General features: G+C 30.6%; 1 protein-coding gene across 11 annotated transcripts in view; it reads left to right on the top strand.

Annotated features, from left to right (window-relative positions):
* LOC139516734 (protein sprint-like) overlaps positions 1 to 18,188 on the top strand; it is a 54,965-nt gene extending 36,777 nt beyond the window's left edge. For all 11 annotated transcript variants that reach the window (XM_071307000.1, XM_071307006.1, XM_071307005.1 and 8 more), the window contains 13 exons: positions 184 to 275; positions 805 to 2,925; positions 5,886 to 5,937; positions 6,588 to 6,690; positions 7,574 to 7,663; positions 8,104 to 8,219; positions 8,623 to 8,698; positions 9,744 to 9,875; positions 10,555 to 10,609; positions 11,767 to 11,966; positions 13,702 to 13,825; positions 14,892 to 14,966; positions 15,335 to 18,188. In XM_071307000.1, coding sequence (XP_071163101.1) covers positions 184 to 275; positions 805 to 2,925; positions 5,886 to 5,937; positions 6,588 to 6,690; positions 7,574 to 7,663; positions 8,104 to 8,219; positions 8,623 to 8,698; positions 9,744 to 9,875; positions 10,555 to 10,609; positions 11,767 to 11,966; positions 13,702 to 13,825; positions 14,892 to 14,966; positions 15,335 to 15,465 — 3,367 coding nt within the window. In that variant the 3' untranslated portion in view covers positions 15,466 to 18,188. The remainder of the gene's footprint in view (positions 1 to 183; positions 276 to 804; positions 2,926 to 5,885; positions 5,938 to 6,587; positions 6,691 to 7,573; positions 7,664 to 8,103; positions 8,220 to 8,622; positions 8,699 to 9,743; positions 9,876 to 10,554; positions 10,610 to 11,766; positions 11,967 to 13,701; positions 13,826 to 14,891; positions 14,967 to 15,334) is intronic.
* Positions 18,189 to 20,403: the final 2,215 nt, after the last annotated feature.

Consider the following 20,403-nt stretch of genomic DNA (forward strand, 5'->3'; position numbering starts at 1 on the left):
GAAACCTGTAGTGAAACTCTTTGTCAAGGACAATCTAAACAATTTCCACCCAAAAAAGTGCAAAAACCATAGAAGAAATACAGATAATTTCCAGTTGTATATGCCATAAATGTGTTATTTGTTAATTAAGAGTAATCCTTATTATAGTGCATGCTTAATAAAGTACTTTTTTCATATTTACAGAGAGGAATTACCTCATCGACTAGTGCTGCCACCCACAATAAGAAGAGCAAAAACTCTTCAGGAATTAACATCATTATCATTATTAGGACAAGGTATTAAAATGTTATAAGAATCTGTTATTTCTCATAAATGATGTCCTCTCACATTACACAAAAGTCTCATATAAATTTACAAAATATCTGCCTTAATCTTCATAATAACTATAGTATATCAGAAAAACAAAATTCATTTATTTTGATGTGACATGTTCATAATATCATGATATTTGATAGAGGGTGCATTGTATTTTACTCTGATAAGTGAAAAATAAACAGAAAAATAAAATTTGTTTAAAGAACACACATATTTTAGCATAGAAAGTCTTACAATCAATTTGCTGCTTTTACGCCTTTAATGAAAGAGATATGGGAAAATATATCAATGAGACAGCAATTAACAGCAAATTATCCCAAAATACACTTTTATCAGTAATCAGTGTATCAAAAATGACATACAAATAAAACATTAATTCACCAAATAAGCATCTAAATATATTGCTGACAAGGCATACATAACTTAAATTGAAGTATTTCTCAGTAATTACATAGATTCTATTAATATAAACATTTTATTTCTTTTCAGATTTTTGGACATCATATAGATTTGACAAAGGATCCAATTTATCACTGTCTTTCCAAGGATCTAATAATTCATTATCTACTCCAATGAGATGTGAACCTTTACATAAATCTAGAAGTGAACCAATTAATATCACAAGTGCTAAACATTATAAGAAACAAAGACTAGGTCAATCTTTATCAACACAGTGTTTTAAAGAACCACTTTCAAGCCAGTCTGAAGAAAGCTTGACAGGTAGTCATACAAACATTCATCAGAACTCATCACCCGTAAAGTTCCATCTTAATCGGGATGGCACAGTTGTGTCGTCTCCCAACATTCATCATTCAGCATTAGGACGGAGAAAAACATCAGAAGGCAGTATATGTGAAAAGTGTCAGTCAAATAAACAAATGGATGATAATTGGTCATCAGGAAATTCCAGTGATGGAGTAAATTCTAAAACCCATCCTCGTGTTTCGAAACAGAAATCAAACTTATATTTTACAACTTCCTTAGATTTGTTAAATATCCCAGATAATCAGTATTTTAAAAGTAGTCTATCAGATAAAATGAGTGATTATGAAGACGTTTGGCGGTCGTCATCTTGTGCTACTCCTATTTCTTCTGTTCAAGGTAAAACAAAAAGACATAAGTGTAAAAGAACCAATCCTTATCCTAAAGTAGCGGAAAAATCAACAGTAACATCACCTACTCTTTTAAACAATGCAATTAGTGTTATACGATCGGAAAATAAAATTCAGACTTGTATTCAAAACAACTTGCATACAGATGCAGGAGTTCAAACAACACATTCAGGTTCGATCTCTCAACGAAAACTTAGGAAATCTGTATCATTAGATATACAAAATACTCAAGATAAACTTGGAGAATCATTTAGATCAGACAAAATCCTGAGTGCTACAATATCTGCTACAATCTCAACTCAAACAAGCCCAGTTAAAGTAATATCTAAACCAAAACCATTGAAAAATATTGTTGATAAAGAGTCTAGTGCATCTAGTAGTTCTAAGTCTGGTATTAAAAGTCCAGTTTATGCAGAACCATTTGATGCATTAGATTCCAATGAAGATGAGCATGTTAATCTAGTTCGCATTAGAAGACGATCAGCTCCATCTATGGGACTAAGTGGAAGAAAAGTGAAAGGTGTTTCACAGGGTCCAAATTTAGAAACTATTATGTCCCCTGGTTATGAAAGTCAGGAAAACTATGATTTTGAATATAATTTAAGTAATGGTGCTAATCCTAACGATTCTGAAGTTTTGGAGAGAATTCCTGCTCCCATGCGACGATCTCATAGTATGAAAGAGCGATCGAGTCAAAATGCTGATAATAACATGACAGTTCTTGATAGAGAAAGTATTAAACATGTGGCTAGTGAATTAGAAAAACTACACATAGCTAAAGGATCAAATGTGAATAAACAACAAAGTGGATATAGTCAATTTAAGGAGGATTCGATGTTTGACGATTGTGATGATCAAGAGCAAGTAACTACTACTTTGAGTAGATTCCCCGTTTATCGACCGTCTAAATTAAACGATGCCTCAAGACATTCTATGTTCTCAGAATTATCAACGGTGGAAGATCTAATTTCCAGTGTGAATCCTCAATTAACTGTGAAACCTTTACAACAAATTCCGACCATTATTTACAGCGGTGCTATGTCAGAATATGATAATCTTACAAGTCACTATGCACCAGTATCAACTAGGTCTAATGCAGAAACAGAGTTCTGTGCACCCTGGGATAAAACATTTTATGGTTCTCTTTTAAATTGTGATCCTAAATCAGTACCACAAATGGACCTTCATTCACGAATCTTAGCCTGGCAAAAAGACACTCTTCACTTAGATCAGCGATCTCCTGGTGATCGTAGTAGTTGTCACTCAGATTCCACTCTGGTGGGTGATTCTGATGAAGATGTTATAGATACTCATGATTTAATGCTCCAGCCTCCATCTTCAGGAAGTAGTTTAGACAATTTAACTGATCTGGAGGATAGAACAAAAAATCGGCAATCAAAACATGTTTCTTCTGATGATCATAAGACCACTGGTAAATGTGTTCAGACAGACCCTCAAGGTCCAGATCACAAAGATGGACAGCAACACAACAGAAAAGGTTTGTAAATGCTATAGTTTGATAAATTCTTGTTTATATGTGTATGAATATACTGATTCTCCTATGGCTATGCTATGTTTTGTCAGTTTTGATGTGATTGTGATATAAAAAACAAAAGTCCTGTATTTTTTCGGTTTATTTTGATAAAAAAAAAAATCATTTTGGACTAAAATTTAAAAAAAAAGATAGCTATTGTTAACAAAGCAACAAAAAGTCTGCATCACAATGAATTGCCTGCAAATCACAGTTCCTTTAAATTAGGAGTATGATCAGATGATATGTCTTTTATAGCTGACTGGATATCATGGGGTTTACTCATTGTTGAATGGTGAACAGTGACCTATAGCTGTTAATTTCTGTGTCATTTGGTTTCTTATTGTAATGAGACGATTGAGTCTACATGTGTTTTTTATAATCTTCCCCATCAATAGTGAAAACAGTGTGCAGGCCATATCATTGTGGCATATTTTCAAAGTAAACTTGCTGCTACCTTAAAATATACACATATTGGTGCTGCTAATGTTTTCTTATGCAGTTGATTTGTATGCCTCAATAAGTCAGCAGTCTAACAATACAATTGAAAACAGAAAATACATTTATGTAAACAATTGAAGATGTTAGATGGGAAATGAATTAAGATACAACTCAGACTTTTTTTTATAAAATATATAAAATATAAATATTATTTCATTGGATTCAAAATGTATGGTGTATTTTACCTTATGTTTTGAAAGTTATTTGGTATTTATTAGTTAATTTCATTGATGCGAAAACTTATTAATATCAATTATAACAGATTGACATGAAAAATGTTATAGAAGACTCACTCACAGATTTCTAAAATTTTCTTTTCAAGTGTAAAAAACAGACTGAACAGCTTTTAGTAACAATAGAAACTTACATTCCTGTTACGTTTTTTAGGCATAATTTTTCTAGTGAATACATGTAGTGTATTTAAATGGGTTGAAATCTTGAACACTGCACTTGGATTTAGTAGCCTAACCCTCTTTGATATTGATGGTTTTCAGTTTATGCACTTGTATAAACCTTACACAAAAGCCTTATTTTATAAGTTAACAATGAAAGTTTAGGATGTTCAAATTTAAAGCTTTCTTATTAAATCATGGTAGACATTGAAAGTTAACTAGAAGATAGTGATAACGTACTGTTTGAATTATGATCAAATGGTGTATTGGTTCTATAAAAGCATGTCTTTCAGTAATACCACATTATAAAATGTAGAAGAGAAGCAAATTCAATACATAAGATATAAAGCATTGTTTGACATATTTTAATAATAAAAAGATGTGTTTTGAATTCCCCATTGTTTGCTTCTGGTCTGTTTCTCTCAGTGACACACACTGATTTATGTATAGCTTGCTAAAGCACTTCTTTGTTAAAAAGATAATTTTCTTTATTTAGCCGATATTTACATAGTTTCTTCAACTCTTTTGTCACCATTATCCATTTAAAGATTACGATGATTAATGTATTATAATGGAATTATTTTGAGGAGTTATAAATAAACGACTTTTTGATCTGGACCAGGTTCTCCTATTGTAAAGTTTAATGACTTGTGGAATATTTAGGATAATTGATGAGGTAGTTTGTGATAGGATCTAGATTAAGTTTATCATGTTTATTTGTGTATCACATTTAATCGATTTGTTTGTACCTGTCTTCAAAATTATACTGTTTTCTTGTCATCATCTTTTAAATGGTAAATAATAGATTTGTAGACAAACTGGCTAATATTATACAATGGATATTTATATTCAAAATTTTGTGGATTATTTGGTATAATTTGCAATTTATTATTGTATACAGAATAAATTAAAAACCTATTTAATCTGTAGGTTATAATGATTTTTAAATATGATGTCTGTCATATATTAAAAGTGTCTGTAAAAAAATCCTTATCAGTCTGCCATTATTAAAATTGGGAATGAAAATGGGGAATGTGTCAAAGCGATAAAAACCCAACCATAGAGCAGACAACAGCCGAAGGCCACCAATGGGTCTTCAGTGTAGTGTGAAACTCCTGCACCCGGAAGCATCCTACAGCTGGCCCCTTAAAAAATATGTATACTAGTTCAGCGATAATGGACGTCATACTATTAAAACTCTGAATTATACACAAGAAACTAAAATTAAAAATCTTACAAGACTAACAAAGGCCAGAGGCTCCTGACTTGGGACAGGTGCAATATATATATATATTGTCTGTTAATATCAATTTATTTTCAAAAGAACAAGAGGAACCAATGTCACAAGTAAACAAATTTCGGCTAAAATAAGACTAAATTGGAAAGCCTAAAAAAGAAAGCAACAGAACTAATCCAAAGTGTTATTGCACTAATAAGTCTATATAAAAATAAGAAGATGTGTTAATTATTGTCAATGTGACACCTCTCTTACAGAGATTAAATGACGTAGAAGTTAACATTTATAGGTCACTGTATATCAATTATCATTATACACGATCTTGGGATACACTAACTCTGTATAAATGAAAAATAGATGTGAGGTGAACATTATGAACATCAATGAGGCAGCATGTTAGTGACACATTGTTTACTGAACAGATCACCTATAGGCCATTTAGAACATGTCATATTGTTGAGGAGACTGCATGGTGACCACATGACCTTTCATGCTCAGCAGATGCGCAATATATAAATAAGTTCATGCAAAAGCTCAATTGAGATGCAAAAAAGGTACAATTGACGCTCAGTTACATCTAATTCATTTATTACATCAAATTCAATTTCTCTAAACATGCAGATGCAGTTAATCCATGATATCATAATAAATTTATTTATTCTATCCACATATGATAACATATTGTTGAAATCTAAATACAATTTCTTGACCTGTATTTTGTATTATCCCTTGACAGTGTCCTTTTTCTAACACTTTTAATGAAAGTTTACAATTATATTCTTCATTTTAATTTACAGAGAAAAGAAAAGAAGACACTCCAGAATACAAAATTAGAGAGTATATATGCAGGTTAGAGTAAATTCCAATTATTACTAGTTTACATGAAAAAATAAATGGGTTGTCTTTCTTTATACATGATTGGCTGATCAGTTTTTGGTCTTTTTCCATGTTGAATACTACAAATGGGGCATAGAAATTATAACCTAAATAAGAGATATTTGCATTTTTTCAATGAAGACATTTACAAAAGAAATATCATCTGCTTTAAAAAAAAAAATAACTTTTGTAAAATTTTTGTAATTGTAGAAATGTTTAATGGCATAATTAATATTAGCTTGTCACTTCTTAAGTTATGCAATAAAATGAAACTGATCCTTGCAATAAAATTACAATAAACAAACTAGTCTCATAATTCATGACAACAGGTTTTATCATGCACAGATTCTTTGTTAAAAAAAATAACAATTCATTATACCGTTTGATATTGTTATGATTCTGTTAAATCAAATAGAAAACTGACAAAATTACATAAGTTAAGTCACCAATGACATAATGTTAAAGTCATTTAATTTGTGAATGACGATCAATTAGATGTTGCTGTTCTTCATCTTCAATTTGAAAGTGGAAGATGCTACAAAGACGCAGCCTTCAATGCTTTGAAAGTATATTGTGATTTGTAAATTTCCACCAGTTCTGCATTTTTTTGTTTTCTTTTTCAGATTGTCTCAAGACAGAAATACAACATTTGGTAGTACTATAGAAAACTTTATACAGTGTACTTTGGAAAGTCAAGAAACTAATCCTCATTTTGTCACCAGAAATGTAAGTAATTACCTGTATACATATGACAGTTATTCATATTCACTTTAGAGTCTTGGTTAAAAGCTCAATTACATTACAAAACTTTAGGCTTTGCTGCTGAGGCCTTTCTTTCGAAATAGCTATTTATACCCCCGCTTTAAAAAAGGGGGGGTATACTGTTTTACCTCTGTCTGTCCGTCCATCAGTCCGTCAGTCCGTCCATCAGTCCGTCAGTCCGTCAGTCCGTCAGTCCGTCAGTCCGTCAGTCAGTCCGTCCCATGAAACTTTCGTCACATTTTTCTCAGGAACTACACATCCACCCTTTCTGTAATTTGGTATCAACATTTATATATGTCAGCCATACCGTGTGATGCGTTTTCAGATTCATCACTTGACAACTTCCTGTTTACCGAACACTTGTCTGATTTTACACATGATAGCCAAGTTGAAAATTTTCGTCACATTTTTCTCAGGAACTACAATACAAGGATTTCTGAAATTTGGTTTCAGGATTTATATAAGTCAGCTATACCGTGTGATGCGTTTTCAGATTCATCACTCGACAACTTCCTGTTTACCGAACACTTGTATGATTTTACACATGATAACCAAGTTCAAAATTTTCGTCACATTTTTCTCAGGAACTACAATACAAGGATTTCTGAAATTTGGTTTCAGGATTTTTATAAGTCAGCTATACCGTGTGATGTGTTTTCGGGTTCATCACTCGACAACTTCCTGTTTACCGAACACTTGCATATTTTTACACTATTAATATTATCCACTTGCGGCGGGGGTATCATCAGTGAGCAGTAGCTCGCAGTTTCACTTGTTTTTTCTGTAATAATCTTTAGATATGTTTGTAAGAACACTACTATTAATAAGGTTTGTTTTCATCTTCTAGGTAAGACAGTTTATGACAGGAATAAAGAATTATCTAGTAAAACATGGAGAAGGAGAACTAGATGACATCATACAGAAGGAAAGAACGAATGTAAGTCTATTTATAGTTATAGTTTGATTTGTTGGATTCTAAGAATATATATTGAGTCAATGTTAAGGACATATCAGCTCTTTGCCATGCCTTCTTAACCTTATGTAACTTATATATCTCTACATTTGTTAACCTTTTTCCGGTTGAAAAAAAAAACTCTTCAGAAAAAGTCTGTAACTCTTTGAAAATTGAGTTGTTATAAGAACCCTACAAAGCAGACCAAAATTCAGAAGATGTAAAAGGTTTGATCATAGTTTTAATTATGCCAACCACCTAATATACATATTGGCTTTCTGAAGATTCTTTTGAACACATACGCATGTGATTATGAGTACCTCCCCAATTCTCACAGAGTAGTCATATATTCAAGACATTGAGATCATGCAGTCTCTGTATAAATGTTAAGACATCATACTTATAATACTTTGCTAAATTTTCAGCTGAATCCCAATGAAATATTGAACATAGATGGTATTATTGAAAAAGCCTTGCATGTCTGTGTATTGCAACCTCTGAAACACCATATATACAGATTGTTTGTGGAAGAATACACAAGGTAAGTAACAGAAAATAAAGTAATTCTCATTATTTTGTTCTCTGGACAATATAGGCATGGGAAAACACATAATCACTATTTGGAAATCTGCTCCAGTAGACCATGTAGACATGGGAATCTACGCTGGTTTAACTATTGACGTTATACAAATCACTTTTCCATTGTCACTGTGGCGTCAGATATTTTCTATTATGACGTCAAAATTGGATAGGAACCTTTGTGATGTCTAGTAATTTCGAAAAAATAAGGTTAAGGTGTATAGCACTAATAAATATGAATTATATTACGAATACATGAAAGCATACATTTGTTGCCATATATAATTGTCATTTCCTAAACAAGAAAGCATTATATTGTTGGTTTTTTTACCAGAAATATTCTGTAATTTTATTTCATCTTGCAGAAATGGAAGTTTACCATCTTTATCAAGAAACATAAAATATGCCAGAAGTAAAACACCAGTAGAAATAGGTCTCAGGGTATGTACCTTTTATAGATTTATGACAGACCCATTCATATTTTATCAAAGCACTGTATTTAATGGATAACACAATTTAAAGTTTTTAATTAGCCCCAGTCCTAGAGGAGGGGGCATTTAGTTTTACCCTTGTCTGACTGTAAATTTGTGTGTACATCCCAAAATTGGTTTCCATTCTCTAACTTAAGTTTGCCTCAACCAAATGCTATAAATTTATACACAATGCTCATTACCACAAAACGCAGAACCAGTTTTACTTAGGGTAGCGTTTTTTTTTACCATCCTTGAGTTATGTCCCTTAATAATGTTATGTGCAAGTAGGGGCATTATCTGTGTCCCATGGACATATTCCCCATTTATTTTCTTAACCCTTTCATACCGAATTTATCCTTTTCACACACCCGTGCACATGCCGAATGTATCCTTTTGGCACACCGGTGTAGATGTCGAATGTATCCTTAAGGATACATAGATTTCTATTTTTAGACGGTCACAGTTCAAGCGGTAAAAATAACGTGTTTCTTGGCCCACTTGCTCCTTACATGTTATGATAAACACCAAATGCATTCGATATTTTAGTATCAGGCGTAAAAACACTGTCAAAATATGTTTTTTCAAAGATTGTTGAGGAAAGAAAAACGTGAAAAACAAAATGGCGGAATCATAAACAATCGTGGTCAGGAGTTTCATTTCGAGTTGAAACATTAAGAAAACTTAAACTGCAGTCATGAAAGTCGTTTAACTTGTACAAAAGTTTTTAAGGAAGTTGAAACTATACAAGGGTTTCTATTTGCAAAAATCAACCTACTTATTCCTGAACCCAAGATTTTGTAAACCAATGTTCAAACATATTTAATGGGTTTTAAGACAATGCTTATTAAAGTTATACAAAAACCAAAATACAAAAAAAAACACCACCAGTACATGAGAACACTTTGTTTATGGTATTATTTTACCTTTATATATTAGTGACTTTTTTCAATATGTTCATGTAAGTAAAATTATATCATATTATGAATTAATATGAAAACATTTTTTTAAAACAGAGTGGTGCATTAGTTCCAAACAGTTCACAAATGGAGAAAATCAGATTCCATCTTACAAAGATGCAGAAGGCCTATTCTCCACTGAAGAAACTAGAACATCTTCTACAAGCTACACAGTGTATCTATCAATGTGTAAGTTTATTTGTCACAATTTTACTGTAAAATGGATTAAAAAATCATTCATTATTTTTATGGTTTCAATGCATAAATGTTTTGCTCAGGGATTAAAAAGATAATTGTACCTTCTCATCGAAATTGTTGATATGCGCAAAAATTTTTCACTTGAATAGTGTTGGTCGATTTGAGTGCAAATTATGAGAGAAAGATAGCATGGCTCTTAAATTTACACATTAAAAGTATTATATATTTATGTAAAAACATGGGACAAGTCTCCACCAGAAACCTATTAAAGTAGAAGGTAACAACTATATGTCACCCTACAGTCTTCAATAATGTATGTGAAGTCCATATGTATATTTCTGAAGTAGATAACCTATTTTAATACAGGAATTAAAATGCATTATCTACAGAAGTGTATGTCATGATAAAAAATACAATATTTTTAAGACTTATTCTTGCATTAATGTTCAAATATTATTCAAGGATTGATACATAGGTCAGTTGTCTGAATGACTTTCAAGTTAGTCTTTGTTTTTAATCAACTTGAATATACATTAAAAAATCTAGCCAAGTACCTTAAAAGGACTGTAATATTACAGTATTAGCAATATTTGTTATTTTGAGTACTACATATTTTGCAAAAGAACAACAATATATTGGACTAATGATAAGCCATCCTTGTTATTTACAGTTGAATGGTAATACCGATGAAGCTTTACAAGGACCAGTGGCTGTTGGGGCAGATGGTAAGTAGCTAATATTTTTGAGATAGAAATTATTCAATACGAAATGATTGTGCATGAAAAAAAAGGATACAAATTCAAAAGGTAAAATAACAGTGCTGTTCTACTGATCTCATCTTAAGGAAACTGGCTCGTGATTTTTAAAGTAATTAACATTTTTTTATATATGCATTTTTGCAATCCTATGGGTGTCTACTTTCAATAAAATACAAAGAAAACATAGGTCACCATGCTAACTTTTCTGGGAGCAGCCTATTTATGGACATACTGTTTCAGCCATGTTGGTTTTGCAAAAAAATATCTCTTTTTTGCCCATCGTATTTTTACCTTCCTCAAAAGTAGAAATAACTCTATGATCTGCTCTTTGTCTAACTGGTGTATGTTCCATTGCCTAACTTGGGTAGCTGATACATTTTCTCGTCGTTTCGATTGTTTTTCATTGCGAAAATATCCCTGATTACGTCCCATTTATAATTGTTCTGTCACCTGAAGACACAAATAAACAATGCCGTAAATTATTGTTTTGCGTCATAAAATAAAACATAACGACAATTTGGTTCTTTTGCAGTATGTTAGTATGCAAATAAATAATATACAAGTTTATTCCATGCGTATATTAACCATTAAAAATCCTGATTTTATTTATTTAGTCGACTAAAGTTTACGACATCATACGGTAACTTGATATGCGCCGCGCATTCAAAAACAGCCAAGCGAGCTTCCTTAATTGGGTACTGAAAAGTTGTCATCAGTGAATGATTACATATATGCATGATCATGTTAAAGAAAATTCTGTAATTTAGATACGTAGTATTTTTGTCCAGCCTGCAAGATTTATGTTATGGAAGAAAGACATAGCTGTGATACCTTTTAGCTGAGTCACAAGCATCAAAATTTAGATACTGTTTGCGATTAAAGTATTTTTTGACATCAAAAACTTTGTCAAACATCCATGAAGTTTAGACAGAAGTTTTCTTAAACACAGCTGTTGTCTCACGGAAATCTCCCTAAGAACTTCATTCACACTAATGCTCGAAAAATTATTGTTTTATATATCATATCTTAGATATTACTTTTGTTCAAATATAATCTTTGAATTTGAAATGAAGATTTGTTCATCAAACACTGTTTCATAATTAGATTTGTAATATTTTTTCTAGATTTCTTACCAATGTTGATCTATGTAGTGGTGCATTGTGGGATAATTGCAGCTGAGATTGAGGCTGACTACATGTGGGATCTGATAAATCCAGCTGTTATGAACACAGAAGGAGGATATTATCTGACTTCATTAAATAGTGCTGTATTGGTTCTGAAAAACTTTAAAGAAATGCAGGAAGCCCAAAATACTCAACATGAGGTATTATTGCACATTTGATATAAATAGATTTTATTGACTTTCACTTTCAATTTGGTTTTCTTTATCTATAGTGACATGTTATTTGTTACCATGACTATTAATGCTCTGTAATTTGAATATCAACATAAAGTTTCCTTGACGACAGTAAATGAAAGCTTGTCATTTGAATCTGTTTCCTTAGAATTTGTTTAGTGATTCAGAATTTATTCAGTCTATTTACATAAGTTTTTTTACAATGCATGTTTTATTTCATGTAGACTATGATATTTGCCTTAAGCAATGTGTGTGATTTCAACATCTATTTTCTAAAGACATAATTTATTAAAGCAGGCCTCTACAATAACTTTTTTTTCAACTTGTCCTGTCGGACAAGTGCATACCAAAATTTACTTGTCCGAATGAAATTGTGACTTGTCCGAATGAAATTGTGACTTGTCCGAATGAAATTGTGACTTGTCCAAAAAATTTCTATTAGAAATAACCTTTTTATACTTTTACTTGATTAAAGGAACAAAACGAATTTAAACAATAGACAGGATTTGATGTATTTCTTTTGATTTGAAATACTTTTCAAAAATATGAGTCAAGTTCAACTGAATCTAGTCATGTTACAGGACTTAGGTTCTAGTTTTTAATCAATGCCAGTCTCATCAGACTCTAAACATGAGGCACCATCTGATAGGCCTGTACACTCATTGCATTTGTATAATCCTTTTTTTTTAAGTTGAAAAAAGTTTATTGAAATGCAATCAATAGAAAGAAGAAGATAAGGTATAATTGCCAATGAGACAACTCTCTCCAAGAGACCAAATGACACAGAAACTAACAACTATAGGTCACCATATTGTCAGTATTCTTTTTCTTCTTATGATCAAATATGATTGTGTGAATTTAATGGTAAATAAAAAAAAAAAATTTTGTGAAAAAATTACCAGTATGGTATTTGTTATAAGCAACAGAATAAGGTAGCAAAATGAGGTATGATTTGTCTTGGTCCCGAAATGTCTCCTGCCTTGCCAAACTGTCTATCAATCATGTCTACTAAATATGTCTCCTACGGTGCCAAACTGTCTATAAAACTTCAGCTAAACCTATAGAGGTGAAGAACTGTCCTGTAAAGTTACCTTATCTACAAAGACTGGTTTCCGAGAATAGTATACCTTTTACCTGTTGAAAAGTATCTGACAAAGAACCATTTAAAATTTATCGATTGCAAGTAAACATGTTGAAGAAAAAATGTTTTGCATTTGAATAAACAGAATGCAGAAACATGTCAAACTAATATTTGTTTTCTTGTTTTTTGTTTATAATTACTCTGTTCATCAAAGTTGGATTAAATTTATTTTCTGCTGAATAATCATGTACTTGTCCCTACGGACAAGCTTGATACAGCTTTTACTTGTCCGACCTTTTTTCCCTCTGGTACCGGACAATCGGACAAGCGTTATTGTCGAGGCCTGTAAAGTACCACAATTTGTAGTTATATTTATGAATGTTTAAAATATTTTTTTCATGAGGAGTAGACTGTGTAAAGATTGATATTAATATAATAATACATGATTTCTAACCCTTTTTCAGTATGTGATAGTTTTTTTAGTATCAGACAAAAAGTTTCCCCTCTTTAAGATTACCATCTTATTGATGTTTTTATTCTTGATATGCATGTAAGACTTGCAAAAAGACACAACAAAATAGAGATTAATCAATATTAACATCAATATTTATAACCTTTCAGAGTCGTTTACCCAGTATTAGTGACATGCAAGGTTTTCTGAAGATTGCCATCCCTGATGAGCTGAGAGATTCCATTATCTGGAAAACTTTACCTGTCAGACCTAACATGAATACTCGAGATGTTTGTAAGTACATGTAGGACAGAGCAAACTTTCATACCTGCCATCATTTCAAAATGCTTTAATGTTGTTTATTTGCTTCTTCATACTTTTACAATCCTATACCCATAGTAGAATTGATTGTTTTGTTTTAAATTGTGGACAAAATTGTTCTTTTAAAATTTCCAATTTCCATGGGGAAAACCCCCACAAATAATTACAGTTGGCAGGTATGTGCTTTGCAGTTGGATTCATCTAAAAGCATAGATTTTTTGGCGCATAAAGTTTAATAAAGAAATGGTGAACATACAAAATGAAAACATACAAAACAAAAATCTGCAAAATGTAGAATGTAGAAACATTTATTTTTACTATTAAAAAAATTGAGAGAACAAAAATTTAAGACCACATTTTACATATATTTGATTACTCTGTGTCATGAAGTGATGTTGTAGATTTTGGTTTAATGTTACCACAAGTAATTTATAAAGCTAAATTTAACTTGATGGATTTCATAAACAATGTTAAACTTTGATTGATTACAATTAAAATACAGTGTACTAATTTTCAGTACAATGTGCATCATACTAAAAGATAACATGATCGATTTCCCAAATGTAGTGTCACAGTAAAATCTTTAAATACTGATTATATTTCTTTAAATTGATGAATTATAATCGGTCTCCTTGGACATCTTTTTCTCTAGTTTCATTATTTGTCATTTTTGACAGTACAATTTGACAAGGTGTTAGTTGCATTTTGGCCTCTCCTAATTAATAATTTCAACCCAGAATAAGATGTGTAGGTAAAATCGATCTATTATTAAGCGTTACTGCCTGCCAACAGAGTGTGCACTTCTTATACAGTAATAGATATATAGTAACTTTTTTTTAACAATGTTATCTAGAGTAAATTAACGGCTTGTATTAAACCTTAATCACCAATTTTGATTTTTTTATATTGACTCCTTTGTATTTGTTTGATTGAGAGAGCTGACTGTTTTACATGCTAATTCATATGAAATTTGCCTGTAATGCTTTGAAATTATCCAGAGTTTTGTCCCTTATATTGATGATATCATTTTACATTTCAGGTTCCATGATTGCTCACAAATTCAAAATAACAAACCCTCAGGATTATGGTTTTTATTACATAGTTAGAGGAGTAGGTAAGGTTTTTTTTTATATAAAAACATTTTAATGCATTGCAAATTTATAAAAGGAATTGAACTTATTTATTTTGTGTGATACAATTATAAACAAAAGATCTTCTAAAAATGCATCAGATTCCATCAAACTGGAACACAATCTTAAATGTCAGAATTATTTTGTTTCGTGATACATATGTCTGATGATGTTACCATCCAGTAGAGGACATTGTTTAACGTAAATGGTACACAGATTTATAAAGTTGATTTGGTATTATTTATATAGGACAACTTGATACTAAACACCAAAAGAATGAGCATATAAATTTCTACAAACAAAAACCAAAATATTCTGACATATATTTATTTATGTTATTATTTTTTTCCAGAAACAAAACTGAATGATAGTCATTGTCCTCAAGACGTGAAAACAGAAATCATGTTAAAAAATCAAGACTGCGTATTTGCTTACAAGAGACTTGCATCAAATATTGCATGGCCACTATCTGTGAAAAAGTAAACAGACAGTATTGCATGTGTAGTATGGATGGTCTTTCTTGCTATTATCAGCATAGTACCTTAAAAACTGTTATCTTTTATACTTTCTACTGTCTTCAGAAAAGATGGATCAGTATTACCGGTTAAAAATATACTGAAGTTTTTCAAGATAGGATTTTTCTGAAAAAAGGTTGTATAACAAATGTGAAAAAAGGTTGTATAACAAATGTTGTATCACACTAATGACCTGTACCATTAAAGACTTAATTATAATTTTGTTTTAGATTTTATATTTATTTTCTGTTTATTGCTGTAGGGTTACTACATTTACATAAATCAAAAATCAAAACTAGTTTAGTTTATAACTGTTCAAGTTATTGTCTTTGTTGTGAAAAAGGAAATTTTTCATGCATAATTATTGTTAATTTTTTTAAACTACTTAGTTAAAATTTTATTATATACAAGCAAAGTGCTTTTGATTCATAATAATTTCGTAATGTGATTTAATATTTTTGATAAATTAAATTGAAGTAACTGTTATATCAAGTCCATGGTTATGAGTGAGATTAAGGAAACTTCAACTGTGTTTATTCAAGAGACTTTGACTATTCAGAATACCATAGGATAAAAATAATTTTCAAGTAGCAGATTCAGTTTCAATTTTTTGCAATTACAAGAGAAAGGTTCAATAACATATCTAATTCTAATGACTTAAGTTTGGTTTTATATATATACAAGGTTTAGAATATGTTAAACAACTAGAAGTCAGGCGCTTAAGTTTGAAGGGAATTTTACAAACCTGGGCTGCTGGGGCCTGTGGTTCAAGGTGAATACTGCAGACAATAAACAACTTTTATTGGGCATTTTTAAAACATAATTGTGTTTAATTACAGTTTATTTATTCAAATTGTAATGTTTTGCAAGGTTGTATTGAATAGTTTAAAAAAAAACAGATTTTATTCATTTATTTGTATTGACAATCTTATTCAAAGGAAAGGTTAGGTAAAACAGAAATAATTTTTAGTTTTCACTTTATATTACAGTATGTTATTTATGCCATGATGTCCTTGTTAATATTAATTTTGTCATTTGAACATCATATTAGGAATGTAGGTTAAGGGGAGATAATATGGTTATATAAGGGAGATAATCAGCATTATGTTGGTGCTTTTGGCTTCTCAGCTTCATGTTTCAGCATTATTGTGCCATTTTATATGTTGTGCCATACCAAATGTAAATAGACCCTATTTAGTTGTTATTTATTAAAAAAAAAATGGATTAGATTAGTGGCTTTCCTGTATTCTACCAAACAAAAACACTTGCTTCGTCCATTTTCCACCCCTAAATTAAATCAGTGACCCCGTCATTTACTTTAAGTAACAATTATTTAGATAAACTTAGTTGACAATTGTTCTGTTCATTATTCTTATCAACCAAAAAAAATCATAAAATCTTGAAATGAAAGTCTAAAAAATGGCTTTGGTTTTTTGTTTAAATAAGGTGTATCAATTTATTTTCTCTTTCACATTGTCTTTCAATGATTTTTCAATTTTTTATGGTCAAATTATATTTATACCAGCAATATGAGTTTTTCATCAAGTGTTATCTCTATAGCAATAAAAAAAAAAGTAGCATATGATTAGAACAAACATGAATGCTTTTTTTATGAATTGCAATATGTGATTCTGCAATCTTTAATGGCATAATCGATTTTTTTATATCTCTTTTTTAATCAGCAATCTTTTTATGCAATATGTATCCTATACAATGTAACAACTTTTTCAAAGATTTTCATAAATTTTTGAAGACTAAAAATCTTCTGACAAATATTCAAAATGTTAATAAAAAATAGAGTAAAACATAATGTCTTTACAAGTTGTGTATTTTTCCAATTTGAAATTTGTTAGATATAATGTTATGTGATACTTTTGATTGAATATGTTTTATTTTGATTTTTAATCATGAGGATGTCTGTTATGGATTGTTATGTATGTGATTCCAAACTTTTCATATTTTTCTTATTTGATTCTGCTTTCACAAACATTTGTACTGCTTCCTTGTCTAACTAAAAATACTTTTCATGCAAACTTTTGTGAAAGGAAACCAGATGTGTGATTTAATAAGTTGAAAGTGTAATGTAATATTGTTGCTTCAAATCTTGTTGGTTATGTTATTTGTATGAGAAGATACCATGTTGTGACTTAAAATTGTCACATGATATGGAATGTTACTGTTAGGTATCATGTGATGTTATTGTTATAAGATGTTACAGTGATAATAATATTTGATAGGCAGTTTTTGACTTAATACCTTTTTCAAGAAATCCTAGTACTACCAGTTTCAAATTAGCAGTGATGGTTCTTACCGAATATAGATAACCATTCAGTATGGCAAAAATGGTAGCCAGCCAAAACATGTTATATGCATGATTATTGAAATACCCATAATAAAAAATACAGTAGCTTATTTAAAAGTGTTGATGGAATACAACAACAAACAAATTGCCTAATAAAAAAAATCATGTAAAATTGTTTCTGGTCATGTGATCATGTAAAAAGTGGAATTTTATTCAAACATTCATATTATCTCTTCATTAATGATTGTGTGTTAGCAGTTAAATGATGTGATTGATTGATTGTGATGTTAATCTGAGGTTGTGCTTTGAATATTTTATTCCATTGTAATCATTATTATTTTCATTTGTTAAGGCACAGTTGATGCTAAATAAAAAGATATTTACCTAAATGTTGTTGATTTTATCAGAACTATGTAAACCAAAGTTATTTTGTGAAATGATGCTGAGAATCATCATTTTTTAATTTGTCCCAGGTTTCATCTGCTTTCTTTTTTCTATCATGTGCTGCTAATCTCTTGTTTACCCAGTGATTAATATATTGATAAACTGATCTGGTCATTGTGAAGTTCATCCTTCCTCAACTGATTTCTTTTAAGCAATCACCATGTTTGGCTAGTGTTTATGTCCTATTTGGTTTGAACAGCTCTTCGATATTTTTTTTATTTAAATAGTTTGGCCTTGAGGATCACAGAAGAGACAATATTTGTCAAATTGCACATCTGATGAAAGTTGGTACCAATAATATTATCCATACATTCATAATATTATCATGTAGCTTTTCTGACATTAGTAAATATGAGTATCAGTATCTAAAAATTTTAGGTACAAACAGCCAAAAAAATCTTTGAAGAAGTAATTTATTATGAATTAACAGTGCATATATGATTAACAAACATTACTAAGAAATAGATGGCTAAGCAATCTTTCTTTCTCAATTTTAAGATTTGGCCAAATTTTAATTTTTGGTCTCATCTGCAACAAAAGACACAGAATCCAAAACAGGGATACTTTTCTATGAAGGATGTGTTTTTTTCAAAAACGTTTGAGCTTTTGCATAAAACTATATATTTCAGATAGTAGAAGATCTGGATACTTTATACCTTAGTGCTTTATGTTACGAAGTTTATGCCTATCATATGTCAATTGTTTTTTGGCATCATTTTCCTTGTTCAGCAACTGCTAGACAAATAAGTTTTTGTTATTGTTTGTCTTGTGAAAAACTCACTTATCATGAATTATCAATAGGATTACTATATTTGGTATGCCTTGCCAGATCTACATGTCTGTCTAACATGGTTAGCGTGACCACGACCTCATTTCATTGGCATATAAGTGAGTAAGCTTTATTTACATTGTAGAGTCTCATTTAGACCTCATTTTTATTGTTTATTGGTAAATATTCACTTTAGTGACTAGATTTGTTTCTCAAAATGCTAAAGGCAATAGGCTTACTTGATTGTTGCATGAGTTGTACATTGTGTTGCAGGTTTCATCTACACAAAACCATGACTTTATTTATATGGATTGTTGATAATGTAAGATTTATGTAATCTTTGAAACCTTCACATTCTAGATTTTAAACAGAAATGTGTAAAGTAGACAAGACATTTCAGTGTGTACACTCAGGTAGTTTTTTCAAAACATTTCAGCTTTGAAATTGAATGGTTTGGTTTTTAAACTGTTTAAGTATCAAGGCCTCTAATGAATTATTTTGGTATTCTAAACACACATCTAGCGTGCTTAATTATAAGCCCAATATCTGTGATGAGATTTTGTAACCACTGGATCGATGGTACTGCTGTTGGATATTTCGTCACAGAGGCTTTTATGAACCAAGCCATAAAAATATCGATGTGGTCATTTTTGTAAATTTACTCATCGCAAAATGTTAATCATTTTGAAATACTGAGGCTTTTCTATTCCAAAGGAAAGATGGCCAAAGACAACTTGTTATACTAGTATCCTATTGAAGAAACTTGGACTATATTACTGCACATTGTCTGCCCAATCTTGTGTTGTACAAATATTTTCAATAGATTGCTCTCAGAAACTATGGAATAGTTATCAAAGGTACCAGGATTATAATTTAGTACAAGTACGCAAGAATCGCGTTTCGTCCACATAAGACTCATCAGTGACGCTCATATCAAAATATTTAAAAAGCCAAACAACTTAACAAGTACAAAGTTGAAGAGCAATGAAGATCCAAAATTCCAAAAAGTTGTGCCAAATACGGCTAAGGTAATCTATGCCTGGGATAAGAAAATCCTTAGTTTTTCGAAAATTTTAAAATTTGTAAACAGGAAATTTTTAAAAATGACCACATTATTGAGTAGAAAATAATTAATTGAACTAGGTTTAATAGCTAACTTAAGTTCCCACTAGCTTGTACGACAGTAGCATAAAATTTCACAGTATTGACCAGAACCCATTGTGTTCATCGAATACAGGTATTGTAATACTCCTATATTTGTCATATTAAAGGATATTAATAGTAGATATTTAACATTTATATCATTTTCTAAATAAAAGTGTATCAGTTTGATTCTTAAGTGTTATTTGAAAAGACTGTTCATGTTATTTCTTATCATAAATTATGCTCAG

This window comes from Mytilus edulis, chromosome 3 (genome assembly GCF_963676685.1).
Source record: "Mytilus edulis chromosome 3, xbMytEdul2.2, whole genome shotgun sequence".
In the NCBI taxonomy this organism is placed as follows: domain Eukaryota; kingdom Metazoa; phylum Mollusca; class Bivalvia; order Mytilida; family Mytilidae; genus Mytilus; species Mytilus edulis.